This window comes from Crinia signifera, chromosome 2, assembly GCF_055691185.1.
Source record: "Crinia signifera chromosome 2, ASM5569118v1, whole genome shotgun sequence".
Taxonomy (NCBI): Eukaryota; Metazoa; Chordata; class Amphibia; order Anura; family Myobatrachidae; genus Crinia; species Crinia signifera.
The window spans coordinates 394,002,992-394,029,612 of NC_139218.1; the positions used below are offsets into that span (position 1 = coordinate 394,002,992).

At 48.0% G+C, this 26,621-nt stretch overlaps 1 protein-coding gene across 1 annotated transcript; it reads right to left on the reverse strand.

Moving 5' to 3' along the window:
* Positions 1 to 16,957: 16,957 nt before the first annotated feature.
* On the reverse strand, positions 16,958 to 26,621 carry LOC146058581 (E3 ubiquitin-protein ligase TRIM11-like). The gene is given in 4 exon segments (XM_083170859.1): positions 16,958 to 18,920; positions 18,923 to 19,083; positions 25,405 to 25,702; positions 26,459 to 26,621. Coding segments are annotated over 4 exon segments (2,082 nt in total). The 3' UTR covers positions 16,958 to 17,460.

The following is a 26,621-nucleotide window of genomic DNA, read 5'->3' on the forward strand; positions in this document are numbered from 1 at the left end:
ATATACAGGGAGCGCTATATAATCACCACTATTAATATAACATATAATACAGTATAAATCTAAGTGTATCCTAACTGCCGGCAAAGACCCCACACCAGAATACAGGCGCAGGCCTGGTGGGACATGGGGCTGCGTTATATACAGGGAGCGCTATATAATCACCACTATTAATATAACATATAATATAGTATATATCTAAGTGTATCCTAACTGCCAGCAAAGACCCCACACCAGAATACAGGCGCAGGCCTGGCGGGACATGGGGGCTGCGGTATATACAGGGAGCGCTATATAATCACCACTATTAATATAACATATAATACAGTATAAATCTAAGTGTATCCTAACTGCCGGCAAAGACCCCACACCAGAATACAGGCGCAGGCCTGGTGGGACATGGGGCTGCATTATATACAGGGAGCGCTATATAATCACCACTATTAATATAACATATAATACAGTATAAATCTAAGTGTATCCTAACTGCCGGCAAAGACCCCACACCAGAATACAGGCGCAGGCCTGGCGGGACATGGGGCTGCGGTATATACAGGGAGCGCTATATAATCACCACTATTAATATAACATATAATACAGTATAAATCTAAGTGTATCCTAACTGCCAGCAAAGACCCCACACCAGAATACAGGCACAGGCCTGGCGGGACATGGGGCTGCGTTATATACAGCTGCCGGCAAAGACCCCACACCAGAATACAGGCGCAGGCCTGGTGGGACATGGGGCTGCATTATATACAGGGAGCGCTATATAATCACCACTATTAATATAACATATAATACAGTATAAATCTAAGTGTATCCTAACTGCCGGCAAAGACCCCACACCAGAATACAGGCGCAGGCCTGGCGGGACATGGGGCTGCGGTATATACAGGGAGCGCTATATAATCACCACTATTAATATAACATATAATATAGTATATATCTAAGTGTATCCTAACTGCCAGCAAAGACCCCACACCAGAATACAGGCGCAGGCCTGGCGGGACATGGGGGCTGCGGTATATACAGGGAGCGCTATATAATCACCACTATTAATATAACATATAATACAGTATAAATCTAAGTGTATCCTAACTGCCGGCAAAGACCCCACACCAGAATACAGGCGCAGGCCTGGTGGGACATGGGGCTGCGTTATATACAGGGAGCGCTATATAATCACCACTATTAATATAACATATAATATAGTATATATCTAAGTGTATCCTAACTGCCAGCAAAGACCCCACACCAGAATACAGGCGCAGGCCTGGCGGGACATGGGGGCTGCGGTATATACAGGGAGCGCTATATAATCACCACTATTAATATAACATATAATACAGTATAAATCTAAGTGTATCCTAACTGCCGGCAAAGACCCCACACCAGAATACAGGCGCAGGCCTGGTGGGACATGGGGCTGCGTAATATACAGGGAGCGCTATGTAATCACCACTATTAATATAACATATAATACAGTATAAATCTAAGTGTATCCTAACTGCCGGCAAAGACCCCACACCAGAATACAGACGCACACCTGGTGGGGCATGGGGCTGCGGTATATACAGGGAGCGTTATATAATCACCACTATTAATATAACATATAATACAGTACTAGGTGATTCATCGCGCCCTACGGGCGCTCTTCACACCGTCGTAAGGGGCTGCGCCCCCTTAATTTGTGAACGTTTGTATATGAGAAATATGGTTAGAATTGGATGTAAGATGCCTGTATTGCAACTTGAGTTATAGGTGAAATGTGTTAAATATGATGTGGAAGGGGGTGTGTATTGTTTTGTTTATTTAAAAAGCGGTTACAGAGTAATGGTGTGTACACACGTTAGATGTGCCTTAAGATCCTATCCACGATCTGATCAGATAGGATCGTGGATAGGATCTTAAGGCACATCCGATTTGCATCCTATCTTGACTATATAGTGCAGATCTGCACTATATAGACAAGGCAGCCAAGACTTTCTGGCTTCCGATACATGAACGCGCATCGGGATCGGATCGGGATCGCGAGGGTTAAAACCCTTGCGATCTGCATCCGATGTTGATCCGATGCCGATCCGATGTTGACGATATCGTCAACATCGGAAAGGAAATCGGACCGTGTGTACACAGCGTAAGATGTACATTGATAGTGTGGATTGTAACATTTGTGGGTGTGTGGGGGGGGGGGCTGTGTGTGCATGTTGTTTAGGTGTGTGTGTGTGCAATAGTATAGTAGGGTGTTTTTGAGTCAGCGGCTCCCCATTGGCGGAGGTCACGACACAGGAAAACAGGAGGCTGGGTAGTGATAGGGGTGTGTGGGCATAAGGGGGACTAAAGAGGAGGGTGGGAGATACTGTGCAGCTTCTGCCAGTGGGTGAGGGTCCAGTGTGGCAGTATAGGAGTACAGGATGGTGACCCTGAGTCAGTGTCTCCTCCTACTGGGTGGGAGTTAGGGTACATGAGAGCAGGAGGCTGGGCTATGAGGCATGATAGGGGCATGTGGGCAAAACAGCGTCAGCGACTCCCCAGTGGTGGAAGTTACGGTTCAGGAGAGCAGGAAGCTGGGTAGTGTTAGGGGTGTGTGAGTATACGGGGGACTAAAGAGGGGCTTAGGGGTGCCGTGAATTGTGGGAGGGGCGCGGGGGGTGCCGTGAATCAAGGGAGGGAGGGGGCGCAGGTGTCCGGGAATCGCGCGAGAGGGCGGGGGTCCACAAAGCGTGGGAGGGAATGTGAATTGCGGGAGGGAGGGTTGCGAATTGCGGGAGGGGGGGGGTGTGCGGGGGGTGACGTGAATCGTGGGAGGGGGCGTGAATCGTGGGAGGGGGGGGGGGTGCGCGGGGGGGCCGCGAATTGTGGGAGGGGGGCACGGGGCGCGATGAATCACCTAGTTGGTTATATATTCTTGTAGAAGGATGGTAGGATGTTGCTGTCATTCAGAATGCATTTACATAAACAGTAATAGTAGCAGTAAAAGATCTGACTTAAAGCACCTACAGTAAAACAGAACAGGTGTTATATATTATACAAAGAATTGGTTGATGATGTGTAGGTTGACGTGCACATAGTTGTCACTGGAAAAAAATTGCCACAAGAAAAAATCAACACAGAAAGGTCAACACATGTAAATGTTGACATAAGTGTGGCACTTCATTGGTGTCCATGTCGACACATGAGAATGAATATGAAAACATTAAAAAAAGAAAAATAAATCTTCAAAAACTCATGTCAGCCTTTTTCATTGTCGACCATAGCCGTGTCAGTGTTTTGCATGTGCCATTTAATCCTGGGGTTGCCGTGAATCGCGAGCGGGGGTGGGGGGAGGAGGAGGTGAGGGGTGTCCGCGAATCACGGAAGGAGGGGTCGTGGGTGGGTGCCGTGAAATGCGGGAGGGGGGGTCGCGGGGGGGTGTGGGTGCCGCGAATCGTGGGAGGGGGGGACGCGGGGGGTTGCAGTGAATCGTGGGAGGGTGAGTCGCGGGGGGGGGGGTTGCCGCAATGACATGAGCGGGGGTCAGAGGGGGGGATCACAGTGGGGGGGTCGTGGGGGGTACCGTGAACCGCGGGAGGGGGGCCCGGGCTGTTGCCGCAAATCATGGGAGGGGGGGTCGCGGGGTGTCACGGGGTGGGGCCGCAAATCGCGGGAGTCGCCGCGAATTGCGGGGGGTGTGCTGCGAATCGCGGGAGGGGGGTGGCGGGGGGTGTCGCGAATCGCCACAAGAAAAAATCAACACAGAAAGGTCAACACATATAAATGTTGACATAAGTGTGGCACTTCATTGGTGTCCATGTATACACATGAGAATGAATATGAAAACATTGAAAAAGTGAAAATTAATACTTGTCAACCTTTTTCATTGTCGACCATAGCCATGTCAGTGTTTTGCATGTGCCATTTAATCGTGGGGATGCCGTAAATGGGGGGGGGGGGGAGGGAGGTGCATACCTCCCAACATGACCCTCTCCAGGAGGGACACATTGCTCTGTTTCTGGACTTTTTTCTTAATTTATGGATTACCATCACCTGTGCTTAAACACCTTTCTTATCAATTACCCTGTTTAAAAACAGGTGATGACAATCATAAATTAAGATGGAAGTCCACAAACAGAGCATTCTGTCCCTCCTGGAGAGGGTCATATTGGGAGGTATGGAGGTGTGGGGCGCTCACCTGGTGTGTCTGGTGAGTAGCTGTGTCTTTGCTGTGTAACATGGAGAGGCAGAGGGTGTCTGGCACTGTCTGTGGGCTCACTGGGCTGGTTCTCTGTCATGTGAGTCAGTCATTTGAGTCAGAGGCTCCACCCAACATTACAGCTTCAGACACACTTTGAGTGACAGATGTAGCCAAATATATAAGAGATAAATCTAAGTGTATCCTAACTGCCGGCAAAGACCCCACACCAGAATACAGGCGCAGGCCTGGCGGGACATGGGGCTGCGTTATATACAGGGAGCGCTATATAATCACCACTATTAATATAACATATAATACAGTATAAATCTAAGTGTATCCTAACTGCCGGCAAAGACCCCACACCAGAATACAGGCGCAGGCCTGGCGGGACATGGGGCTGCGTTATATACAGGGAGCGCTATATAATCACCACTATTAATATAACATATAATACAGTATAAATCTAAGTGTATCCTAACTGCCGGCAAAGACCCCACACCAGAATACAGGCGCATGCCTGGTGGGACATGGGGCTGTGTTATATACAGGGAGCGCTATATAATCACCACTATTAATATAACATATAATACAGTATAAATCTAAGTGTATCCTAACTGCCGGCAAAGACCCCACACCAGAATACAGGCGCAGGCCTGGCGGGACATGGGGCTGCGTTATATACAGGGAGCGCTATATAATCACCACTATTAATATAACATATAATACAGTATAAATCTAAGTGTATCCTAACTGCCGGCAAAGACCCCACACCAGAATACAGGGCGCATGCCTGGTGGGACATGGGGCTGTGTTATATACAGGGAGCGCTATATAATCACCACTATCAATATAACATATAATACAGTATAAATCTAGGTGTATCCTAACTGCCAGCAAAGACCCCACACCAGAATACAGGCGCAGGCCTGGCGGGACATGGGGCTGCGTTACATACAGGGAGCTCTATATAATCACCACTATTAATATAACATATAATACAATATAAATCTAAGTGTATCCTAACTGCCAGCAAATACCCCACACCAGAATACAGGCGCAGGCCTGGCGGGACATGGGGCTGCGTTATATACAGGGAGCGCTATATAATCACCACTATTAATATAACATATAATACAATATAAATCTAAGTGTATCCTAACTGCCGGCAAAGACCCCACACCAGAATACAGGCGCAGGCCTGGTGGGACATGGGGCTGCGTTATATACAGGGAGCGCTATATAATCACCACTATTAATATAACATATAATACAGTATAAATCTAAGTGTATCCTAACTGCCGGCAAAGACCCCACACCAGAATACAGGCGCAGGCCTGGTGGGACATGGGGCTGTTATATACAGGGAGCGCTATATAATCACCACTATTAATATAACATATAATACAGTATAAATCTAAGTGTATCCTAACTGCCAGCAAAGACCCCACACCAGAATACAGGTGCAGGCCTGGTGGTACATGGGGCTGCGTTATATACAGGGAGCGCTATATAATCACCACTATTAATATAACATATAATACAGTATAAATCTAAGTGTATCCTAACTGCCGGCAAAGACCCCACACCAGAATACAGGCGCAGGCCTGGTGGGACATGGGGCTGCGGTATATACAGGGAGCGCTATATAATCACCACTATTAATATAACATATAATACAGTATAAATCTAAGTGTATCCTAACTGCCGGCAAAGACCCCACAACAGAATATAGGCGCAGACCTGGTGGGACATGGGGCTGCGTTATATACAGGGAGCGCTATATAATCACCACTATTAATATAACATATAATACAGTATAAATCTAAGTGTATCCTAACTGCCGGCAAAGACCCCACACCAGAATACAGGCGCAGGCCTGGTGGGACATGGGGCTGCGGTACATACAGGGAGCGCTATATAATCACCACTATTAATATAACATATAATACAGTATAAATCTAAGTGTATCCTAACTGCCGGCAAAGACCCCACACCAGAATACAGGCGCAGTCCTGGTGGGACATGGGGCTGCGTTATATACAGGGAGCTCTATATAATCACCACTATTAATATAACATATAATACAGTATAAATCTAAGTGTATCCTAACTGCCGGCAAAGACCCCACACCAGAATACAGGCGCAGGCCTGGTGGGACATGGGGCTGCGTTATATACAGGGAGCGCTATATAATCACCACTATTAATATAACATATAATACAATATAAATCTAAGTGTATCCTACCTGCCGGCAAAGACCCCCACACCAGAATACAGGCGCAGGCCTGGTGGGACATGGGGCTGCGTTATATACAGGGAGCGCTATATAATCACCACTATTAATATAACATATAATACAATATAAATGTAACCCTCCTTTAATGCTATTGGCAGAGGATACCACTGACAGGGTTATTTTTGATTTTCTTTCTACAGAATTCTCAAATGACGAAAGATACCACCATATTATATAAAAGGTAGGTTTACTGTTTTATGCAGGATAAACATTAAAATTCATTGAACAACTTTTGTGTATATATATAGTTAACAATAAATGACTTCTTTCACATAACAGGGAATAACGTCATAGAACAAGTAGAACTGATAGCAACCTATGCAATGCCGTAAATAACTTTATACAATGCAATTAATAACCATGGACATTCTCTTCTACACAATATACATTTGACATTTCATGCATGCATAAAAGATATTAGTTACTGGCCAGTAATAAAACCACTGCATATAGGTTGGAATACTCTAGTTGGCGCGCGTTGGGGCCCTTAATTGACTGATGATGTAATCTGTCTAAATATAAGTCTCTCCGCTAATCTTCACTAGGCGTTCCTAGCATTGAAGCAGTCTATGTCTCTGTCCCTAAAGCATCCTATTCTGCTAGCATAACACTAGGCTAAATTGTTACTGAAGCCTGATGTAGAATTGTTGCCAAGTGTAATTAAGTCACTGTCAGTAACTTGGCAGGAGAGCCCAATGCTGAACTCTTTAACTAGAGTAAATATCTTGCTGTAGTAAGCTGGAATGGTAGTCTATAAATCCTAGGCTCTAATTTACCCCCTTAGTTAGTGGAAGCTGTATTGTGAAAGGATACAAGCTGGCTACCTGTAGTGTATGGTGGGTAGAGTAAAAGTGGCAGCTCACCAATTCTTGCAGCTGTGCTTTATCTGAGGGGGCGCAATAGGGGCTGGATCCAAGCAGGGGTCCTCAGTTCATATGAGCATTTGATGGGCAGGTGGGCGGCACCCAAGTAGTGCTGGTGCTTCTTGGCTCTCCAACTGCTGGGCGTTATGGGGCGACGTGCTGTGGGAGAAATCACTGGGCGGAGCTTCTCCTTCCCCAACCGTCACGCCTCCTCCCGTCTCCCGCTGGTGTCACCAGGGTGTAGAGGGGCGTGCCGGAGGGTCTCTACTGCTGGAGGGGTGATTGACGGCAGCTCTCTTCCTTCTCGTGCGGCGCAGGGCGGCTCCTTCCCCGACCGTCACGCCTCCTCCCATCTCCCGCTGGTGTGACCAGGGTGTAGAGGGGCGTGCCGGAGGGTCTCCTTCTGGCTGCTCAGCTGACTTGGGGCGGTGACTTGTGGCGATGGGCGACTTGGGGCGGCCTGTTGGGCGGTGACAGCGGCGCGCTGTCACTAAAACAGTGTGGCGGGCGGTAACCTTCCCTGATGATGAGTGCAGGGGGAGGCGGCTCCTACAATCGGCCAGGCAGCACTTGGTTTCTTCAGCGCTTCTCCCCGGCTGGGATGCGCTCTGGTTAGAGTCAGCTCCTCCTCCCGTCTTCCGCTGGGCGTCGCTGCATATACAGGCGGTCCCAGGGTGTGGAGGGGAGCGACTGACAGTCCCCAGTGACGGCTTGTGATCGGCGGCAGGGAGGCAGCGCCTTCGTCCCGCAGATGCAGCGGGACTCTCCTGGTGAGTGACGCGCTGCGGGTGCCTTTGCTGGCAGCGTGAAGTCCTCTCTACCGGCCGTGAGATACTGGCTGCGGCGTCTTCAGCTTTCCTCTCCCCCACCTCCTCCCGTCTCCCGCTGAGCACCGCTGTACAAACAAGCAGGCTCTGGGTGTAGAGGGGTGTCTACGGGGATGCCCCTATCTGGCAGCGGGCAAAGTCTCTCCCTCAGGATCAGGCGGCAGCTTGCATGGTCCCAGTGTTCAGGCAGCCTAACTGTTTGTGGGGCTCTGTATATCTAGCTGGCTCTCAGGGTTAGCATCCAACAGCAATCCTCTTATTCTCCCCAGCCAGGCACGACTTAGTGAACACTCTCTGGCTCATTATCTCCGCTGCTGCGTTAATGTTTACAGCTGGGTTTACAGTTCAGAGCTGCAGGCAGGGAGGTGAGCGCTCAAGAGTGGGAACAGCTGTCTCCCTTTCTGTGTGCTGACAGCTCTTTTATACACAGGCCAGGAGATCAGCTGATGCGGCACGAGCACAGCTGTTCTCCCGCTCAGCCCTCGAGACAGCTGATTTCCCGCACTTTCAGTGCCCTCGAGACCACTCGGAGGGCCTGTTTGACTGACAGCTAGCTGAGAGTTCATCCAGGGGGCAGCTATGCATACAATGCAGTTTAACCCATGTCTAACTGATTCACAGTCCATTTACTGCCACCAATGTCTTATGTTTAAAAATCAGCCATATCACACATACAAAGCAAAGTCTTTTCATCAGCATGTTATTAATATACATATGAATCCATGCCATATTGTTTTGAACAGTTACTGAGCAACATATGCATTTTTGTTGCTCAGTCGGCATTGCCACATTTGTGGAAAAGTCCATCACACAGTTCATTTCTGAAGTAAAAACTGCTTATAACCTTTTACCTTACACTTTACATATATATGAGCATGTATATGTTACATAAATCTAAGTGTATCCTAACTGCCGGCAAAGACCCCATACCAGAATACAGACGCAGGCCTGGCGGGACATGGGGCTGCGTTATATACAGGGAGCGCTATATAATCACCACTATTAATATAACATATAATACAGTATAAATCTAAGTGTATCCTAACTGCCAGCAAAGACCCCACACCAGAATACAGGCGCAGGCCTGGTGGGACATGGGCTGCGGTATATACAGGGAGCGCTATATAATCACCACTATTAATATAACATATAATACAGTATAAATCTAAGTGTACCCTAACTGCCAGCAAAGACCCCACACCAGAATACAGGCGCAGGCCTGGTGGGACATGGGGCTGCGTTATATACAGGGAGCGCTATATAATCACCACTATTAATATAACATATAATACAGTATAAATCTAAGTGTATCCTAGCTGCCGGCAAAGACCCCACACCAGAATACAGGCGCAGGCCTGATGGGACATGGGGCTGCGTTATATACAGGGAGCGCTATATAATCACCACTATTAATATAACATATAATACAGTATAAATCTAAGTGTATCCTAACTGCCAGCAAAGACCCCACACCAGAATACAGACGCAGGCCTGGCGGGACATGGGGCTGCGTTATATACAGGGAGCGCTATATAATCACCACTATTAATATAACATATAATATAGTATAAATCTAAGTGTATCCTAACTGCCGGCAAAGACCCCACACCAGAATACAGACGCAGGCCTGGCGGGACATGGGGCTGCGTTATATACAGGGAGCGCTATATAATCACCACTATTAATATAACATATAATACAGTATAAATCTAAGTGTATCCTAACTGCCAGCAAAGACCCCACACCAGAATACAGGCGCAGGCCTGGTGGGACATGGGGCTGCGGTATATACAGGGAGCGCTATATAATCACCACTATTAATATAACATATAATACAGTATAAATCTAAGTGTACCCTAACTGCCAGCAAAGACCCCACACCAGAATACAGGCGCAGGCCTGGTGGGACATGGGGCTGCGTTATATACAGGGAGCGCTATATAATCACCACTATTAATATAACATATAATACAGTATAAATCTAAGTGTATCCTAGCTGCCGGCAAAGACCCCACACCAGAATACAGGCGCAGGCCTGATGGGACATGGGGCTGCGTTATATACAGGGAGCGCTATATAATCACCACTATTAATATAACATATAATACAGTATAAATCTAAGTGTATCCTAACTGCCAGCAAAGACCCCCACACCAGAATACAGACGCAGGCCTGGCGGGACATGGGGCTGCGTTATATACAGGGAGCGCTATATAATCACCACTATTAATATAACATATAATATAGTATAAATCTAAGTGTATCCTAACTGCCGGCAAAGACCCCACACCAGAATACAGACGCAGGCCTGGCGGGACATGGGGCTGCGTTATATACAGGGAGCGCTATATAATCACCACTATTAATATAACATATAATACAGTATAAATCTAAGTGTATCCTAACTGCCAGCAAAGACCCCACACCAGAATACAGGCGCAGGCCTGGTGGGACATGGGGCTGCGGTATATACAGGGAGCGCTATATAATCACCACTATTAATATAACATATAATACAGTATAAATCTAAGTGTATCCTAACTGCCAGCAAAGACCCCACACCAGAATACAGGCGCAGGCCTGGTGGGACATGGGGCTGCGTTATATACAGGGAGCGCTATGTAATCACCACTATTAATATAACATATAATACTGTATAAATCTAAGTGTATCCTAACTGCCGGCAAAGACCCCACACCAGAATACAGGCGCATGCCTGGCGGGACATGGGGCTGTGTTATATACAGGGAGCGCTATATAATCACCACTATTAATATAACATATAATACAGTATAAATCTAAGTGTACCCTAACTGCCAGCAAAGACCCCACACCAGAATACAGGCGCAGGCCTGGTGGGACATGGGGCTGCGTTATATACAGGGAGCGCTATATAATCACCACTATTAATATAACATATAATACAGTATAAATCTAAGTGTATCCTAGCTGCCGGCAAAGACCCCACACCAGAATACAGGCGCAGGCCTGATGGGACATGGGGCTGCGTTATATACAGGGAGCGCTATATAATCACCACTATTAATATAACATATAATACAGTATAAATCTAAGTGTATCCTAACTGCCAGCAAAGACCCCACACCAGAATACAGACGCAGGCCTGGCGGGACATGGGGCTGCGTTATATACAGGGAGCGCTATATAATCACCACTATTAATATAACATATAATACAGTATAAATCTAAGTGTATCCTAGCTGCCGGCAAAGACCCCACACCAGAATACAGACGCAGGCCTGGCGGGACATGGGCTGCGTTATATACAGGGAGCGCTATATAATCACCACTATTAATATAACATATAATACAGTATAAATCTAAGTGTATCCTAACTGCCAGCAAAGACCCCACACCAGAATACAGGCGCAGGCCTGGTGGGACATGGGGCTGCGTTATATACAGGGAGCGCTATATAATCACCACTATTAATATAACATATAATACTGTATAAATCTAAGTGTATCCTAACTGCCGGCAAAGACCCCACACCAGAATACAGGCGCATGCCTGGCGGGACATGGGGCTGTGTTATATACAGGGAGCGCTATATAATCACCACTATTAATATAACATATAATACAGTATAAATCTAAGTGTACCCTAACTGCCAGCAAAGACCCCACACCAGAATACAGGCGCAGGCCTGGTGGGACATGGGGCTGCGTTATATACAGGGAGCGCTATATAATCACCACTATTAATATAACATATAATACAGTATAAATCTAAGTGTATCCTAGCTGCCGGCAAAGACCCCACACCAGAATACAGGCGCAGGCCTGATGGGACATGGGGCTGCGTTATATACAGGGAGCGCTATATAATCACCACTATTAATATAACATATAATACAGTATAAATCTAAGTGTATCCTAACTGCCAGCAAAGACCCCACACCAGAATACAGACGCAGGCCTGGCGGGACATGGGGCTGCGTTATATACAGGGAGCGCTATATAATCACCACTATTAATATAACATATAATACAGTATAAATCTAAGTGTATCCTAGCTGCCGGCAAAGACCCCACACCAGAATACAGACGCAGGCCTGGCAGGACATGGGGCTGCGTTATATACAGGGAGCGCTATATAATCACCACTATTAATATAACATATAATACAGTATAAATCTAAGTGTATCCTAACTGCCAGCAAAGACCCCACACCAGAATACAGGCGCAGGCCTGGTGGGACATGGGGCTGCGTTATATACAGGGAGCGCTATATAATCACCACTATTAATATAACATATAATACAGTATAAATCTAAGTGTATCCTAACTGCCAGCAAAGACCCCACACCAGAATACAGGCGCAGGCCTGGCGGGACATGTGGCTGTGTTATATACAGGGGGCACTATATAATCACCACTATTAATATAACATATAATACTGTATAAATCTAAGTGTATCCTAACTGCCAGCAAAGACCCCACACCAGAATACAGGCGCAGGCCTGGCTGGACATGGGGCTGCATTATATACAGGCAGCGCTATATAATCACCAATATTAATATAACATATAATACAGTATACATCTAAGTGTATCCTAACTGCCAGCAAAGACCCCACACCAGAATACAGGCGCAGGCCTGGCAGGACATGGGGCTGCGTTATATACAGGGAGCGCTATATAATCACCACTATTAATATAACATATAATACAGTATAAATCTAAGTGTATCCTAACTGCCAGCAAAGACCCCACACCAGAATACAGGCGCAGGCCTGGTGGGACATGGGGCTGTGTTATATACAGGGAGCGCTATATAATCACCACTATTAATATAACATATAATACAGTATAAATCTAAGTGTATCCTACCTGCCGGCAAAGACCCCACACCAGAATACAGGCGCAGGCCTGGTGGGACATGGGGCTGCGGTATATACAGGGAGCGCTATATAATCACCACTATTAATATAACATATAATACAGTATAAATCTAAGTGTATCCTAACTGCCGGCAAAGACCCCACACCAGAATACAGGCGCAGGCCTGGTGGGACATGGGGCTGTGTTATATACAGGGAGCGCTATATAATCACCACTATTAATATAACATATAATACAGTATAAATCTAAGTGTATCCTAACTGCCAGCAAAGACCCCACACCAGAATACAGGCGCAGGCCTGGCGGGACATGGGGCTGCGGTATATACAGGGAGCGCTATATAATCACCACTATTAATATAACATATAATACAGTATAACTCTAAGTGTATCCTAACTGCCAGCAAAGACCCACACCAGAATACAGGCGCAGGCCTGGCGGGACATGGGGCTGCGGTATATACAGGGAGCGCTATATAATCACCACTATTAATATAACATATAATACAGTATAAATCTAAGTGTATCCTAACTGCCAGCAAAGACCCCACACCAGAATACAGGCGCAGGCCTGGTGGGACATGGGGCTGCGGTATATACAGGGAGCGCTATATAATCACCACTATTAATATAACATATAATACAGTATAACTCTAAGTGTATCCTAACTGCCAGCAAAGACCCCACACCAGAATACAGGCGCAGGCCTGGCGGGACATGGGGCTGCGGTATATACAGGGAGCGCTATATAATCACCACTATTAATATAACATATAATACAGTATAACTCTAAGTGTATCCTAACTGCCAGCAAAGACCCCACACCAGAATACAGGCGCAGGCCTGGCGGGACATGGGGCTGCGGTATATACAGGGAGCGCTATATAATCACCACTATTAATATAACATATAATACAGTATAAATCTAAGTGTATCCTAACTGCCAGCAAAGACCCCACACCAGAATACAGGGGCAGGCCTGGCGGGACATGGGGCTGCGTTATATACAGGGAGCTCTATATAATCACCACTATTAATATAACATATAATACAGTATAAATCTAAGTGTATCCTAACTGCCAGCAAAGACCCCACACCAGAATACAGGCGCACACCTGGTGGGACATGGGGCTGCGGTATATACAGGGAGCGCTATATAATCACCACTATTAATATAACATATAATACAGTATAAATCTAAGTGTATCCTAACTGCCGGCAAAGACCCCACACCAGAATACAGGCGCAGGCCTGGTGGGACATGGGGCTGTGTAATATACAGGGAGCGCTATATAATCACCACTATTAATATAACATATAATACAGTATAAATCTAAGTGTATCCTAACTGCCAGCAAAGACCCCACACCAGAATACAGGCGCACACCTGGTGGGACATAGGGCTGCGGTATATACAGGGAGCGCTATATAATCACCACTATTAATATAACATATAATACAGTATAAACCTAAGTGTATCCTAACTGCCAGCAAAGACCCCACACCAGAATACAGGCGCACGCCTGGCGGGACATGGGGCTGCGGTATATACAGGGAGCGCTATATAATCACCACTATTAATATAACATATAATACAGTATAAATCTAAGTGTATCCTAACTGCCAGCAAAGACCCCACACCAGAATACAGGCGCAGGCCTGCTGGGACATGGGGCTGCGGTATATACAGGGAGCGCTATATAATCACATCTATTAATATAACATATAATACAGTATAAATCTAATGCTGTGTACACACAGGCTGATATGGCTTCAGATGTTGCCGATATAGTGAACATCGGAAGCCATATTGGATGCATATCCCATACTGATTGTATAGGGCTTGCGAGCCCGATGCGTGCTCCCGTGTGAGTTAAAATCGGTGGTGAGATAGTGAGGGGAGCCAAGACTATGTGGTGTGAATCTCATGCGCACCTTCCGATTTTCCGGGACCTGTCATTCATCCTGCCGTCGCCCTCTTCTATGCAGTCCCGGGCGGCAAAAGAAGAAGCAGCAAGACGGGGAGCAGCTCGCAGGGGCGGAACTACCGGGGCCCAAGAGGTGAAAGAGGTCTGCCCGGCATGATTTTTTTTTCATGTGCGCTGTCTGTAAGCGGGCTGTTGTCCTGCCCGCCGTGTATCTGGATAGCGCCCACAGGTAGGCACGCTGGATGGTGGCGGCCATAGCACCTTAAACCCCCCCTCCCCCGTGTAGCCGGATAGTGGCGGCCGTGGGTAGAAGCCCCCGCCCCGTGCAGCTGGATAGTGGAGCGGCCGGCGGGTAGCACCCCCACCCTCCCTTGGAGCTTAACCCTCCCCACCTCCCACTTGCAGCTGGATTGGATCGATAGTGCAGCTCGCTGGTAGCACCCCCCCCCCCCGCTACCCCGGCGCTCACACAAGCCTGCCAGCTTCTCCCCCCAGCAGGAATAGGATTTGCTGAGCCTGTCCCCAGCAGCGGCCGGCAACCTGGGTGGGGGATCCAGACATTGTTCCCCATCACCCGGGAGCTTCCCCAGTACCACCTCCCACACCCCAGGCACCCTCCCCCCCCCCCCCCCCGGCATCATGCATCCCCAGACATCCCTGTGCGATCCCCCCTGCGTCTGCATAACCCAGTACATCATCACCAGTCCCCCTGCACAATCCCCGGGCAGCATCATCCCCGGTCCCCTTCCCCCCCCCCCAGCATTATCCATCCCCAGTCGTCAAACCCCCCTCCCCCCCACTACATCATCACCAGTCCCCCTGCACAATCCCCTGGCAGCATCATCACCGGTCCCCATCCCCCCCCCAGCATTATCCATCCCCAGTCTCCTCTGCCCCCCCACTACATCATCACCAGTCCCCCTGCACAATCCCCTGGCAGCATCATCACCGGTCCCCATCCCCCCCCCCCCCAGCATTATCCATTCCCAGTCGTCAAACCCCCCCTCCCCCCCTGCAACATCCATCCCCAGTCTCCTCTGCCCCCCCCACTACATCATCACCAGTCCCCCTGCACAATCCCCTGGCAGCATCATCACCGGTCCCCATCCCCCCCCCAGCATTATCCATCCCCAGTCGTCAAACCCCCCCTCCCCCCCAGGACCGAGGGCTACCTACGGGCACAAGATAGGTAAGTATCAGTATGTATGCGCTTTGTGTGTCAGTGTGCTTTTATTTAACTATTGGTTTTGTTGTGGAACTAAGAGTCCCAGCAAGCCCATTAATCGGCCGCATGCTGTAACTTGTGGTTCTACAAGTCCCAGTTTGCGTTTCAGGCTTGCTGGGACTCATAGTTCCACAACAAAACCCAATGGTTTAATCTATTTTTTTACACTTTATCAGCCCGGTGGCCACCGCACAGGGCCACCGGGGACAGCATCAGGCTTCAGTCTGGCCAGGTAAGTCCTGGTGGGGGGGGGGCCTTTATTGGGGGGTCCCTACTCCCCCAGGGCCCCTGGCCAGGCTGACCGGTCACAGGGATGAATGCTTTGGCCAGGGGGGACTTGTATTATAAAGTCTCCCCCCCCCCCGGCTGCGGCATTACCCTGCTGGTTGGTTTGGCCTGGGGCTGGTTCTTAAAATATGTCCCCTGTATTTTGGCAACCAGCCCTGGCCCTGGAGCCTGGGGCTGGTTTTAAAAAACACAGCGGAGCACTGTGCAAATTGTTCCCTGATTTTTTAATACCAGCCCCGGCTCTTTCAGCCTGGTGCTGGTTACGACCATGGGGGGACCCCACGCCGTTTTTTTCATTTATTTATTTATTTTTCTATATTTACACTGAAGCCTGCACGGATCTGACTGATCCGTGCAGGCTGAGGCCAAATACAACAGGAAAATGAAGTGTATTTTTCTGGCGTATTTGGCCGGCAATTAGCGGGCGTATCGCGCTAATTGCCGATAATTACCGGCCGTATTGAAATTTGCTAGAAATAGACACACCCCCTCTGCAAGTAAAAAACACCCTTTATTCAAATATACAGATAAGACAAAATCACATAGTGAAAATCTCATAGCACATCTCAAGCACAAAAGTGTAAATCTCAAGCTGATCTCACATGAGTAGAGAAAAAAAGGGAAAAGCAAAAATTGAATGAAACATCGAATCGAACATCGGCTTATGCAAATTAAGCTGCGCCCTCATTTTCGGCTGCGAATAGACGCTGTGCGCATGCGCACAGCGTCTATTCTGTGATATTGGGGGGGACTCCCAACTGCCCCCCCCCCCGCAGCGGGACACTGCCGGCCGCGGGAGGGACGCGGGCACGTCCCCAAATATCGGGACGTTCTCGCATTTAGCGCGACTGTTGGGAGATATGATCTAGCACACCAATACTGGAACAACTCCAGGCACATTGGTCACCTGGTCACACAGGGGGAGGGGCTAAGCCATAAGCCATGTGCCAATCAGATTCCCCTTCCTGTGATGTCACCAGTCTCTGGGTAGATTTCCTATGGTAATGTCTCCCAGCTCCTGACTCCCCCACATATAGTTACACACCCGTCCACTACACATAATGCAGCATGGAGGGGCTCAGTGAGGGTGGTGGTGTAGGTGTGTAAGTGTCTGATGGGGTCACACAGAGAATAAAAGGACATCTGTCCTGCCTCATAATCCAGGTATATCCTCACTCTGTCACAGGGGATATTACCAGGTAACCGGATCTCTGTCCAGTCATGTATCACTGAGTACTCACTGTTATACCTACGCAGACACCAGGACTTGTTATTATATCCAATGCCTGACTGCAGCTCTCTCCTGCCTATACCGGGATAACACATCCCCACCCTCCACCTCACTGACTTACTGACATCCACCTCCCAGTAATGTCGCCCTGAGGAGAATCTCCTGGTGCTGATTACCTGAGGATACTGCTGAAATCTCTCTGGTGTTACTGGGCGATTCTGGTTTATATCTGACCATGATGCAGATTTCCTGTCACCTGATATCTGTATATAATCACAAGCTGTGGCTACATCCAGTGATAGGTCTGTAGGTTCCTGCACATAGATCCCTGTATTTATCCCTGTTACTATATCAGATAATGTGTGTAATGTCCGGGAGAGGAGTCCCACACCCAGACCTCCTGCACCACGGACCTGGTTATCATGTCTCTCTGTGTCCTCAGTGTCACACAAGTCCCCTGTGTCTGGTTCCTGTAAGACAGTCACTGGGTCAGACATGTCACACAGCTCCTCAATGTGACGCATCTTCCCGGACAGCTCTTCCTTCTTTATTTCCAGCTGCTGGATCAGATCAGAGACTGAGAGTGAAACGCGCTGTTCCTGCCTGGAGATCTCACTCAGGACTCTCTTCTCCAGGTCTTCCAGCTGTCTCCTGATGTCTCTAAACAGGGCAGTGACTGTCTCTGTGACACCTGCTGCTTTTCCCTGATCCTCTCTCCTGCGCTCCTGCAGTCTCTGCACTCTATTCTCAGTCTCCGCTCTCTTCCTGGTCAGTTTCTGCAGAACATCTCTCAGCTTCTCCTTCTTCTTCTCTGAGGCCTCATCCAGCATCTCCACCAGGTGTCCCCGATGTTCTCCAGCCAAACTGCAGGACACATAGATACAGGCAGCATCCTCAGTGCAGTAATACTCCAGGACCTTCTTATGGACGGAGCATTTCCTGTTCCCCAGGGCAGTGGTGGGGTCACATAAGACGTGTTCTGCTGCCTTGCTGTGTACTCTCAGGTGATTATCACACAGATGAGCCTCACACAGCAGACAGGACTTAGCAGCAGGTACAGGAGCATGAATACAGTGAGTGCAGAAGATCCCAGTCTCCTCCTGATCTGGCTGAGCAGACAGAAACCTCCCCACTATGTTACACAGAGGAATGTTCCGTATCAGTGCAGGACGTTCCTGACACTCTGCTCTGCACTCAGGACAGCTATAAACTCCAGCCCCTCCTGTGTATCCAGCACACGATCAATACAGACCCGGCAGAAGTTGTGGCCACATCTCAGGGTTACAGGATCTGTATAAATGCTCAGGCAGATGGAACAGTCCAGCTCCTGTCTCAGATCAGCAGACGCCATCGCTGGCAGCAGAAGAGGGAAATGAAAGTGAAAGTCTCTGACACTCAGAAACCAGTGAGGTCACATTCTGCACACAGGGCGAGGCTGAGCTGACACTCAGATACCAGTGGGGTCACATTCTGTACACAGGGGGAGGGGGAGCTGTCACTCAGATACCAGTGGGGTCACATTCTGTACACAGGGGGAGGGGGAGCTGTCACTCAGATTATAGCTACAGGCTCAGTTAAGCTGGGTACACATATGTACAATCGTCGGGCCGTTCTTCCAATCTGCGGACGAACGGCCGTTCGATTGTATATATGTGTACGCAGTCCCGATCCCTTCGTTGCGATCGATAAACGGCCAAAAACGCTCTTGGCCGTCCACGGTCGGTCGCAGGTTCTTTGCTGCTTAATATTCTTCCGACAGGACGGCTCCATATCGAAAGAAAAGTGACATGTGTACGCACGTTCGATCGATATGCAGCCCGTTCCTGCGATCATTCCTCCCAAAAGCAGCACGCCCATGTGGGTGTTGACTAGCTGCGTCATCCCTCCATCAGCGCAGCATGTAAACAACAGGAAGTCTTCTCCCCCGTACTTTCCGCGCCATGCTGTTAAAGAATATTCGTTGTGTGTGCATTCCTGACAGATATAGTTATAGAAGATAGATAGATAGATAGATAGATAGATAGATAGATATTTGATGTTCATTGTTCTGCATAAACACTTAACATTTATTAAGAAATACTGACAAAAAATACTGTGAACACTTTGTTTATTTGAGGTAAAACGGTGGTCGGACCTGAACAGAGTGTCACATACAGGTGCTTGCCATGACATAAGTGCCACGTGAAGGTGTAGCAGGAACGCCCGCCCACCCACCCAAAAAACATCAAACACATTTGAACATGGTGGTGTATGTAGTGGAAAGCGGTCCCACGGCAGCAACGCATCACATGGGAACATCCAGGCCTGCTCACATGGGATGCATTGCTGCCGTGAGACTGCTTGCCATGACATAGGTGCCACGAGAAGGTGTAGCAGGAGCGCCCACCCACCCAAAAAACATCAAACACATTGGAACATGGTGGTGTATGTAGTGGAAAGCGGTCCCACGGCAGCAACGCATCACATGGGAACATCCCGGCCTGCTCACATGGGATGCATTGCTGCCGTGAGACTGCTTGCCACGACATACACCATTGGGTGCATGCTGCTGGCCTCCAAATAAACAAGAAGGAGAAAAAATGTTAAATAAAGTACACAAACTATTTTTTGACTTTATAATGCAAACCGTTATAAATTTTTTCGTATAATGAGTGTACTACTGCTACGCCTTTTTGGATTTTTGAAATTTTTTGGGCTACGGTATTGACTTTTCCGCTTAGTTCTTGTAGACATTTATGGACTTGTGTCATGTTTTCTTGCATTGTGCTTTCGTCGCTGGACGTGTCAGGTGATGGTGTGTTCTTCTCCCCCTCTGCACTGACATCTGAAATCTCGATGATATCTATAATAAGTACAGATAAAGAAATGTTTACCTTTCCACAAATGATACGTCACTATCCCATAAAGATGATTTGCAGTATACACTCACCATCTACACTGCTGGTGATCGCAATCACTTGGTGGCCCTCTGTGGTCCCTTCCATCGGCTGCGCAGCCTGGATATCATCTATAGTGACAAGGTAAAGTGACATATTACTACCCCTTGTTTTGTGTATAAAACATGTGTTGTTGTGTTGGTGTGCTGGTACAAAACCTTACCTGTTGTACTCTCCTTCTTTATTTTCAGGTTGGAGGCCCTGTCTCTGCCTTCCTCATGTCTTCTCCTGGATTGGATTTCCTCTGAGTAAAAACAAGCAACATGTCAGCAAAACACACAAAATGTAATGGATCAAGACAGTATATTAATAAAGCCACCTAGGGCATTGTACTCACTTCTTTTAATAATTCCATGAATTTTCTTTAGCTTGGCATGCTCCTTGTGCTTCAGGTCCGACCACCGTTTCTGTAGCTGGTATTTGGACCTTCTTTTCCCAAACTTCTCCTTTATCTCCTTGCATACACGCTGCATAATAATTTCTTTTCTATAATTCGTCTTGGGGTATGTTTTTCGCGAACAATCGTAGTCCCTTCTATCCAGCATTTTTACCATCAGTTCCACCTCTGCAGATGACATGGCGGAGGCGCGCGTCACTTTATTCTCCTTGTTGTCCTGTCTCTCAGCGATTTCTTTATCTGTTGTTATCAGTGCTGAATTGGAAAACAAAGGTGCTGTACTGGTCTCCCCCATATGCGGTGGCGCCAGACCCTCCGACATGGCTCCTCGATGTCCCGTGTCTGTGTGACGTCAAGCACGTGAGTGGGGCGGAGATTCCTGCGCTCATCCAATCACTGGGTTTCAAGCCACGTTCAGCACGAAAGAATATTCCGTCGTTGCTGTTCGTGTGATCGGAGCTGCGCTGCGAATTTTCCGGACTGTATATCGACATTTCTTTCGGTGAGTATTAAAACAAAATGTGCAGTTTTCTATGACAGGGACTTCAATCTGTGGCCCATGGGTATGCTGGGGCTTGTAGTGACAGTGTATCCTATGTCCCACAGAGTTTCCTATGTCCCACAGACTGAACACCTGTACATTAAATGGTTTATGGTGTGCTTTGTGTATCAAGAAAATAATATGCCTTTTTATTGTATTTTTTGGAACAGAAATTCAACCATGGCAGAAAAAAATGTCGAATTTATGAAGGACTTCATTGAGGCCTACAGGGATCAGAATTGTCTATGGAACACCAAATCCAGAGACCATTCGAATCGGCAGAAGAGGCTATCTGCTCTGGAGGAGCTGGTGAGGGTGAGCCAGACGTACTACCCCACAGCAAATGTAGAGTGGGTCCGGACTCGGATTGCTAATATGAGGACTGTATTTAAAAAGGAACTAAATAAGGTGGAGTCCTCAAAGCGGTCTGGGGCAGGGGCAGACCAAGTCTATGTGCCCAGGCTGTGGTACTACGACCTGCTGGCCTTCACGGTGGACCAGGAGCTGCCCAGGGAATCGGTCAGCAACACTGCAAGGAACCAGCCTGCCCCCTCCACCTCCTCGTGCAACCAAGAGGTTTCTGATGACACCTTTTGCGGCACAGTAAGTAGACGGATTTTATTTTAAATATTTTTTTTTTTAAAGCAGATAAATATAACAACAAGTACAGTATAAAAATTGTTAACATGTAAAATTAAAAGGGGGGGTATCGCCCCCTGCAACTGACCTCTCTGTTGGGCACAACAGAGAGGTCAGTTGCAGGGGGCGATACCCCCCCTTTTGTTTATACACCGTCAATTTGACCTTCTCTGTGGCCCTAATTCTGGTTCTTCTCAGTGGTGGAGGTATACTCTGAGAACACAGTGATCAATATTCAGACATCGCAAGTGCATTTACCACATTTTTTGTATTTGGAACTTTTGGTTGGGATTGGTAATCCCTGGTATCTACACTGTTGAAGTCTTTCTGGCGCGGATTATTCTAATATTTTTTTGTGGTGTAAAATTAACGAAATAATATCATTCTGCCAATCCACAGCGCCAACACCAATAAAATACTGCATGTATTCATCCCTGGTTAATTTTGCACGCATAGATGCATTTCTGGTATTTAAATTAGTATTTGGTATTTCTGGTATCTAAATAATTAGTTTCCAGAGTTGCCAGTCCTAACGCCTCTTCAACTAGCTCACTTTCATCCATGGCAGCAACATGGTGGTGTGTGGGCTGCGTTCTTCTGCGTAGATATAAAAATATATGGAAGTCTTAAAAATCGATAGTGATACATCATTGTTACATCTTGTTTTGTTACAGCCATCGCTATTTGCCGAGGAGGAATCTTCTGCATCGCTGGAGGTGGCATCACAGCTGCCTTCACCGGCCCTCTGCTCCACCCCCACACCAACCGCCACGACCAGCGCTGAACCTCAAGCAAGCGCTCAACCTCAAGCAGAAGCACCATCAAGAAGAGGGCGCAAAAGGCCGAGGCAGACTCCAGATGCTGCGGACGTGGCAACCACCAAGATCCTGGAGTCTGCCAACAGATTGATGACCATGGAGGAGGATGATGCGGACCGGGTGGGGAGTGTATTGGCTGACAATTTGCGAAAGTTAGACCCGGCTACAAGGGTGGAGGTAGAGCGGATATTCTATGAAACGCTGTACCGGGCCCGTGTGGGCACTCTGTCCCGGCACACACGGCTCACTGATGACACCCCTCTGCCTAGGGTTGAATTTCAACCCATCAGCCCTGCCCCTATACCACAACAACCGGTATTTCACCCGGGGCAATATCCGCAGTACCAACATTACCAGCCACCAACCGGGCAAATGCAGCACCAACCGGCAACGTCGGCTAATACACTCCCACCAGGTCCACCTGGTGGCCACTTCCTTGGTTTATTGGAAAGTCCATCTCCTTCACAACCGGCGATGGATACAGGGGATTATGGGTTGGGACAAGTTTACCAGCAAATGTAAATATTTTATATAGTTGATTTAATTGCATAATTGTTTTAATAATATAGTTTAAATATTTTTATGTTTAAGTATTTCTTTATTATTTATTTCCTTGTTATTTATGTTATATTTGTTATAAGTTTATAAGTTAATAATTAATATAAAAATTAAAAATTCTCTAATCTAGTTGGTGTCCGTGTGAAAATATAATTATGTAGGGTGACTATAGGGCACAGATATACATATGGGGTACATGTATGTTGTTTCAATATTTACCTTCATGTATTGCTCCTGGAGACTGTACAAAAGTACCAGGAGAAATTGGCATAGAAATAGGTGTGGTGGAGCCACTACTTGCTAGTACATAAACATAACATAAACACCAGTACTGGGTACAGTCTGCACTCCAGGTGTCGTTGTGGCAATCCACTCTGAGTGCCCCTGTGCCCTCAAAAAGGTTTAATGGCAGCCAATGCTGCTATTAGGAAAGACTGCAGCTTCATAGACACTTCAGGGATGTGAGGGGTTAACAGACCCAGCTCACATCCACGTGCAGAGAACCTGACACCCCCCTGATTAGCTGGCTGAGGGAGCGTGAGGAGGAACTGAAACTGAAACTGATGAGAGGGAAGACACTGCCAGAGAGGAGACACTGTGTAGTGAGTGTCCAGTAGCCAGAGCTGGGCAGCGTGAAGTGCAGCAGCCAGGAGAGACTAAGAGAGGAGCTGCAGCACACAGCCACAGACCCAAGGCAGTGATTGATAGCCGGTGCCCGGCTGGAAGGGGAAGACAGAGAGAGAGAGACAAGCATCAAAGCAGAGCAGTGACCCCACAGACCCTGGATGCTAGAGACAGCTGCTGAGAGGAAGCAATCGTTACTGGCTGGAGCCAGCATCAGCAGCAGTAATCACAGGTACCCAGTCCCCCTTGGCTGACCCACCCATGTGCCAGCCTGCGTAGAAACCAGCTGAGGCCCAGTTCCAGGGACACCCCTAACCCAGCACCTGGAGAGAAGGAGGCCCCTTGAGAGACTCCCTTGGTGAAAGCTCCCTATTTTGCATAGTGCTTCCAAAGCCTGTTGTTACCTGAGTACAGGAGGTTACCCCAGGAAACGGGAATCTGCCTGCCCCCTCTTTCATGGGGATTGTTTTGTGAGTTACCCTGTTGTGGGTCTATGTAGATAAGTGTGCACACTGTTAGGGCCTAATTCAGAGTGAGGATATATTTCGTCGTGGGACCGTTATTGATCTTAGGAACTGTGTGTTGGACCTGAGACTGTAATTATAGGGTGTGCAGCACCACCTTGTGGACATTCTTTATTAATACTGTACAGTTATTTTTGTGATACCAGTTTTTACATAATTCTCTTTATCTTTGTCTTTATTGTAATATCTTGCTGATTGTCATTATGGTGCCTGTCATTTCATGTTAGATTGTTTATTGCTACGGTACCGTAGGTAGGAATGCTCATGACCAGTACAGTCTGACCCTTGAAACGGACTGAGGTGGTCATTGGTTACTAGTTAGTGTTGCAGAGATATTCATTCATTCATACAGTCGTTATTGTAAGTGTGATGTTTACGCAGTTATGTGAGGAAAGAGCAGCAGGATTGCACTACGTATTCTTTAAATAAATTTCAGTTGCTGCTAAATGTTTAGCGTTGTCTTCTGTGGGTCCCTTGGGTTGTGCCGTTCCCTGCCACAGGTTCTCCAGCAGAAGCCGCGAAGAATCCAGAAGCCGTCGCCGTCACCAGCTCCAGAGTAAGGTACGCCATCTTGCACCACACCGTACAGGGGCACTGTCACACTTGGCGTCACGAACAGGATTGCAAAGACCCCTGTGAACGACGAGATGTGGCGATCGCAATATGCAGCACCTCAGGAGATGCGGACAACCGCCAGTCCACCACCCCAAGTAGGTCCAGACGCTATCGAGACCATGATAGAACAAATCAAGGAGGCGACTAAGGTAATCCGTGAAATGCGTCGAGAACGGGAGGAAGATGAATATAGAAGATGGCGACGTGAACTTGATAGAAGGTACAGACACCAGTGGAATCCCCGATGGAGGTTGGAGCGACGAACCACCGACCAGGTCACTGTGTGCCCACAGACCACGAGAAGACACGGGAGAGGCGGTCCACCGGCAGTGTTCCAGAATACGACGAGAGTGTCCTGTGGAATGCAGATGACCGATAGGCCGCAAACTGGCCCAAGAAGGATCACAGGTCGTGTCCTGTGGTTTGATGTGCCACGCGGATATGGATACATTAGACGTGCGGATACTGGGCGGAGCGTCTATGTCCATTACACCGCAATACAGAATGAAGACCCCCAGAATTGCTTTCGGAGCCTGAGCGATGGTGAAGCCGTCGAATTCGAATTAACAAGCGGGAAGAAAGGCACCAAGGCCGCAAAAGTGACAGGGCCGAATGGAACACCGGTGCTGCGCAACAGACACGCCCCAGAACAGCATTGGCACTACCCACACCGTAAAGAGCCTCCACCTTACCACCAATACAGCGGAAGTAGAGCTGAACCGAGAGAGGTCAAGCAGAAAAATAAAAGGGTGAACACCAATCCTCCTAGACCAGGACAGATGCCCCGCCCACCAGAACCTGACATCACGAGGTCAAGCGAGAAACCGGTCGTGTGGAGTGAGGCAGTCCATCAGAATCGGCAAGAAGCGACCAGGCCTCAACTTCCAGAGCTGACGCGGGAGTATGTGCCCAGGATGGACGATGCCAATTACCGAGCGGCGAACCTAGGGCCAAGAAATATCAGAATGGCTGAACCGGAGAGAAACTCCAAAATTGTGGTCCATATGGCCGTGACAGAGACTGTGGAGCCATCAGAAGTGGAATCAGCTATACCGTTGCCTGAACCCAAGGCCAAGATAGAACCAGCAGAGAGAGATGAGAAGGCCGAGACCTTTTTCATCAAAGGGAAGCCTGTAACGGATGGAGAGTACACGACCATCTCCGGGGAAGAATTTGCCTTCCAGATACAGCAGGCGATTCTGCGATCCAAGAGGCAAGATCGAGAGTCGAGACGTGCTTAAGTGCCGGTCGTATGCCGTGAGAGTGGGCGCCAT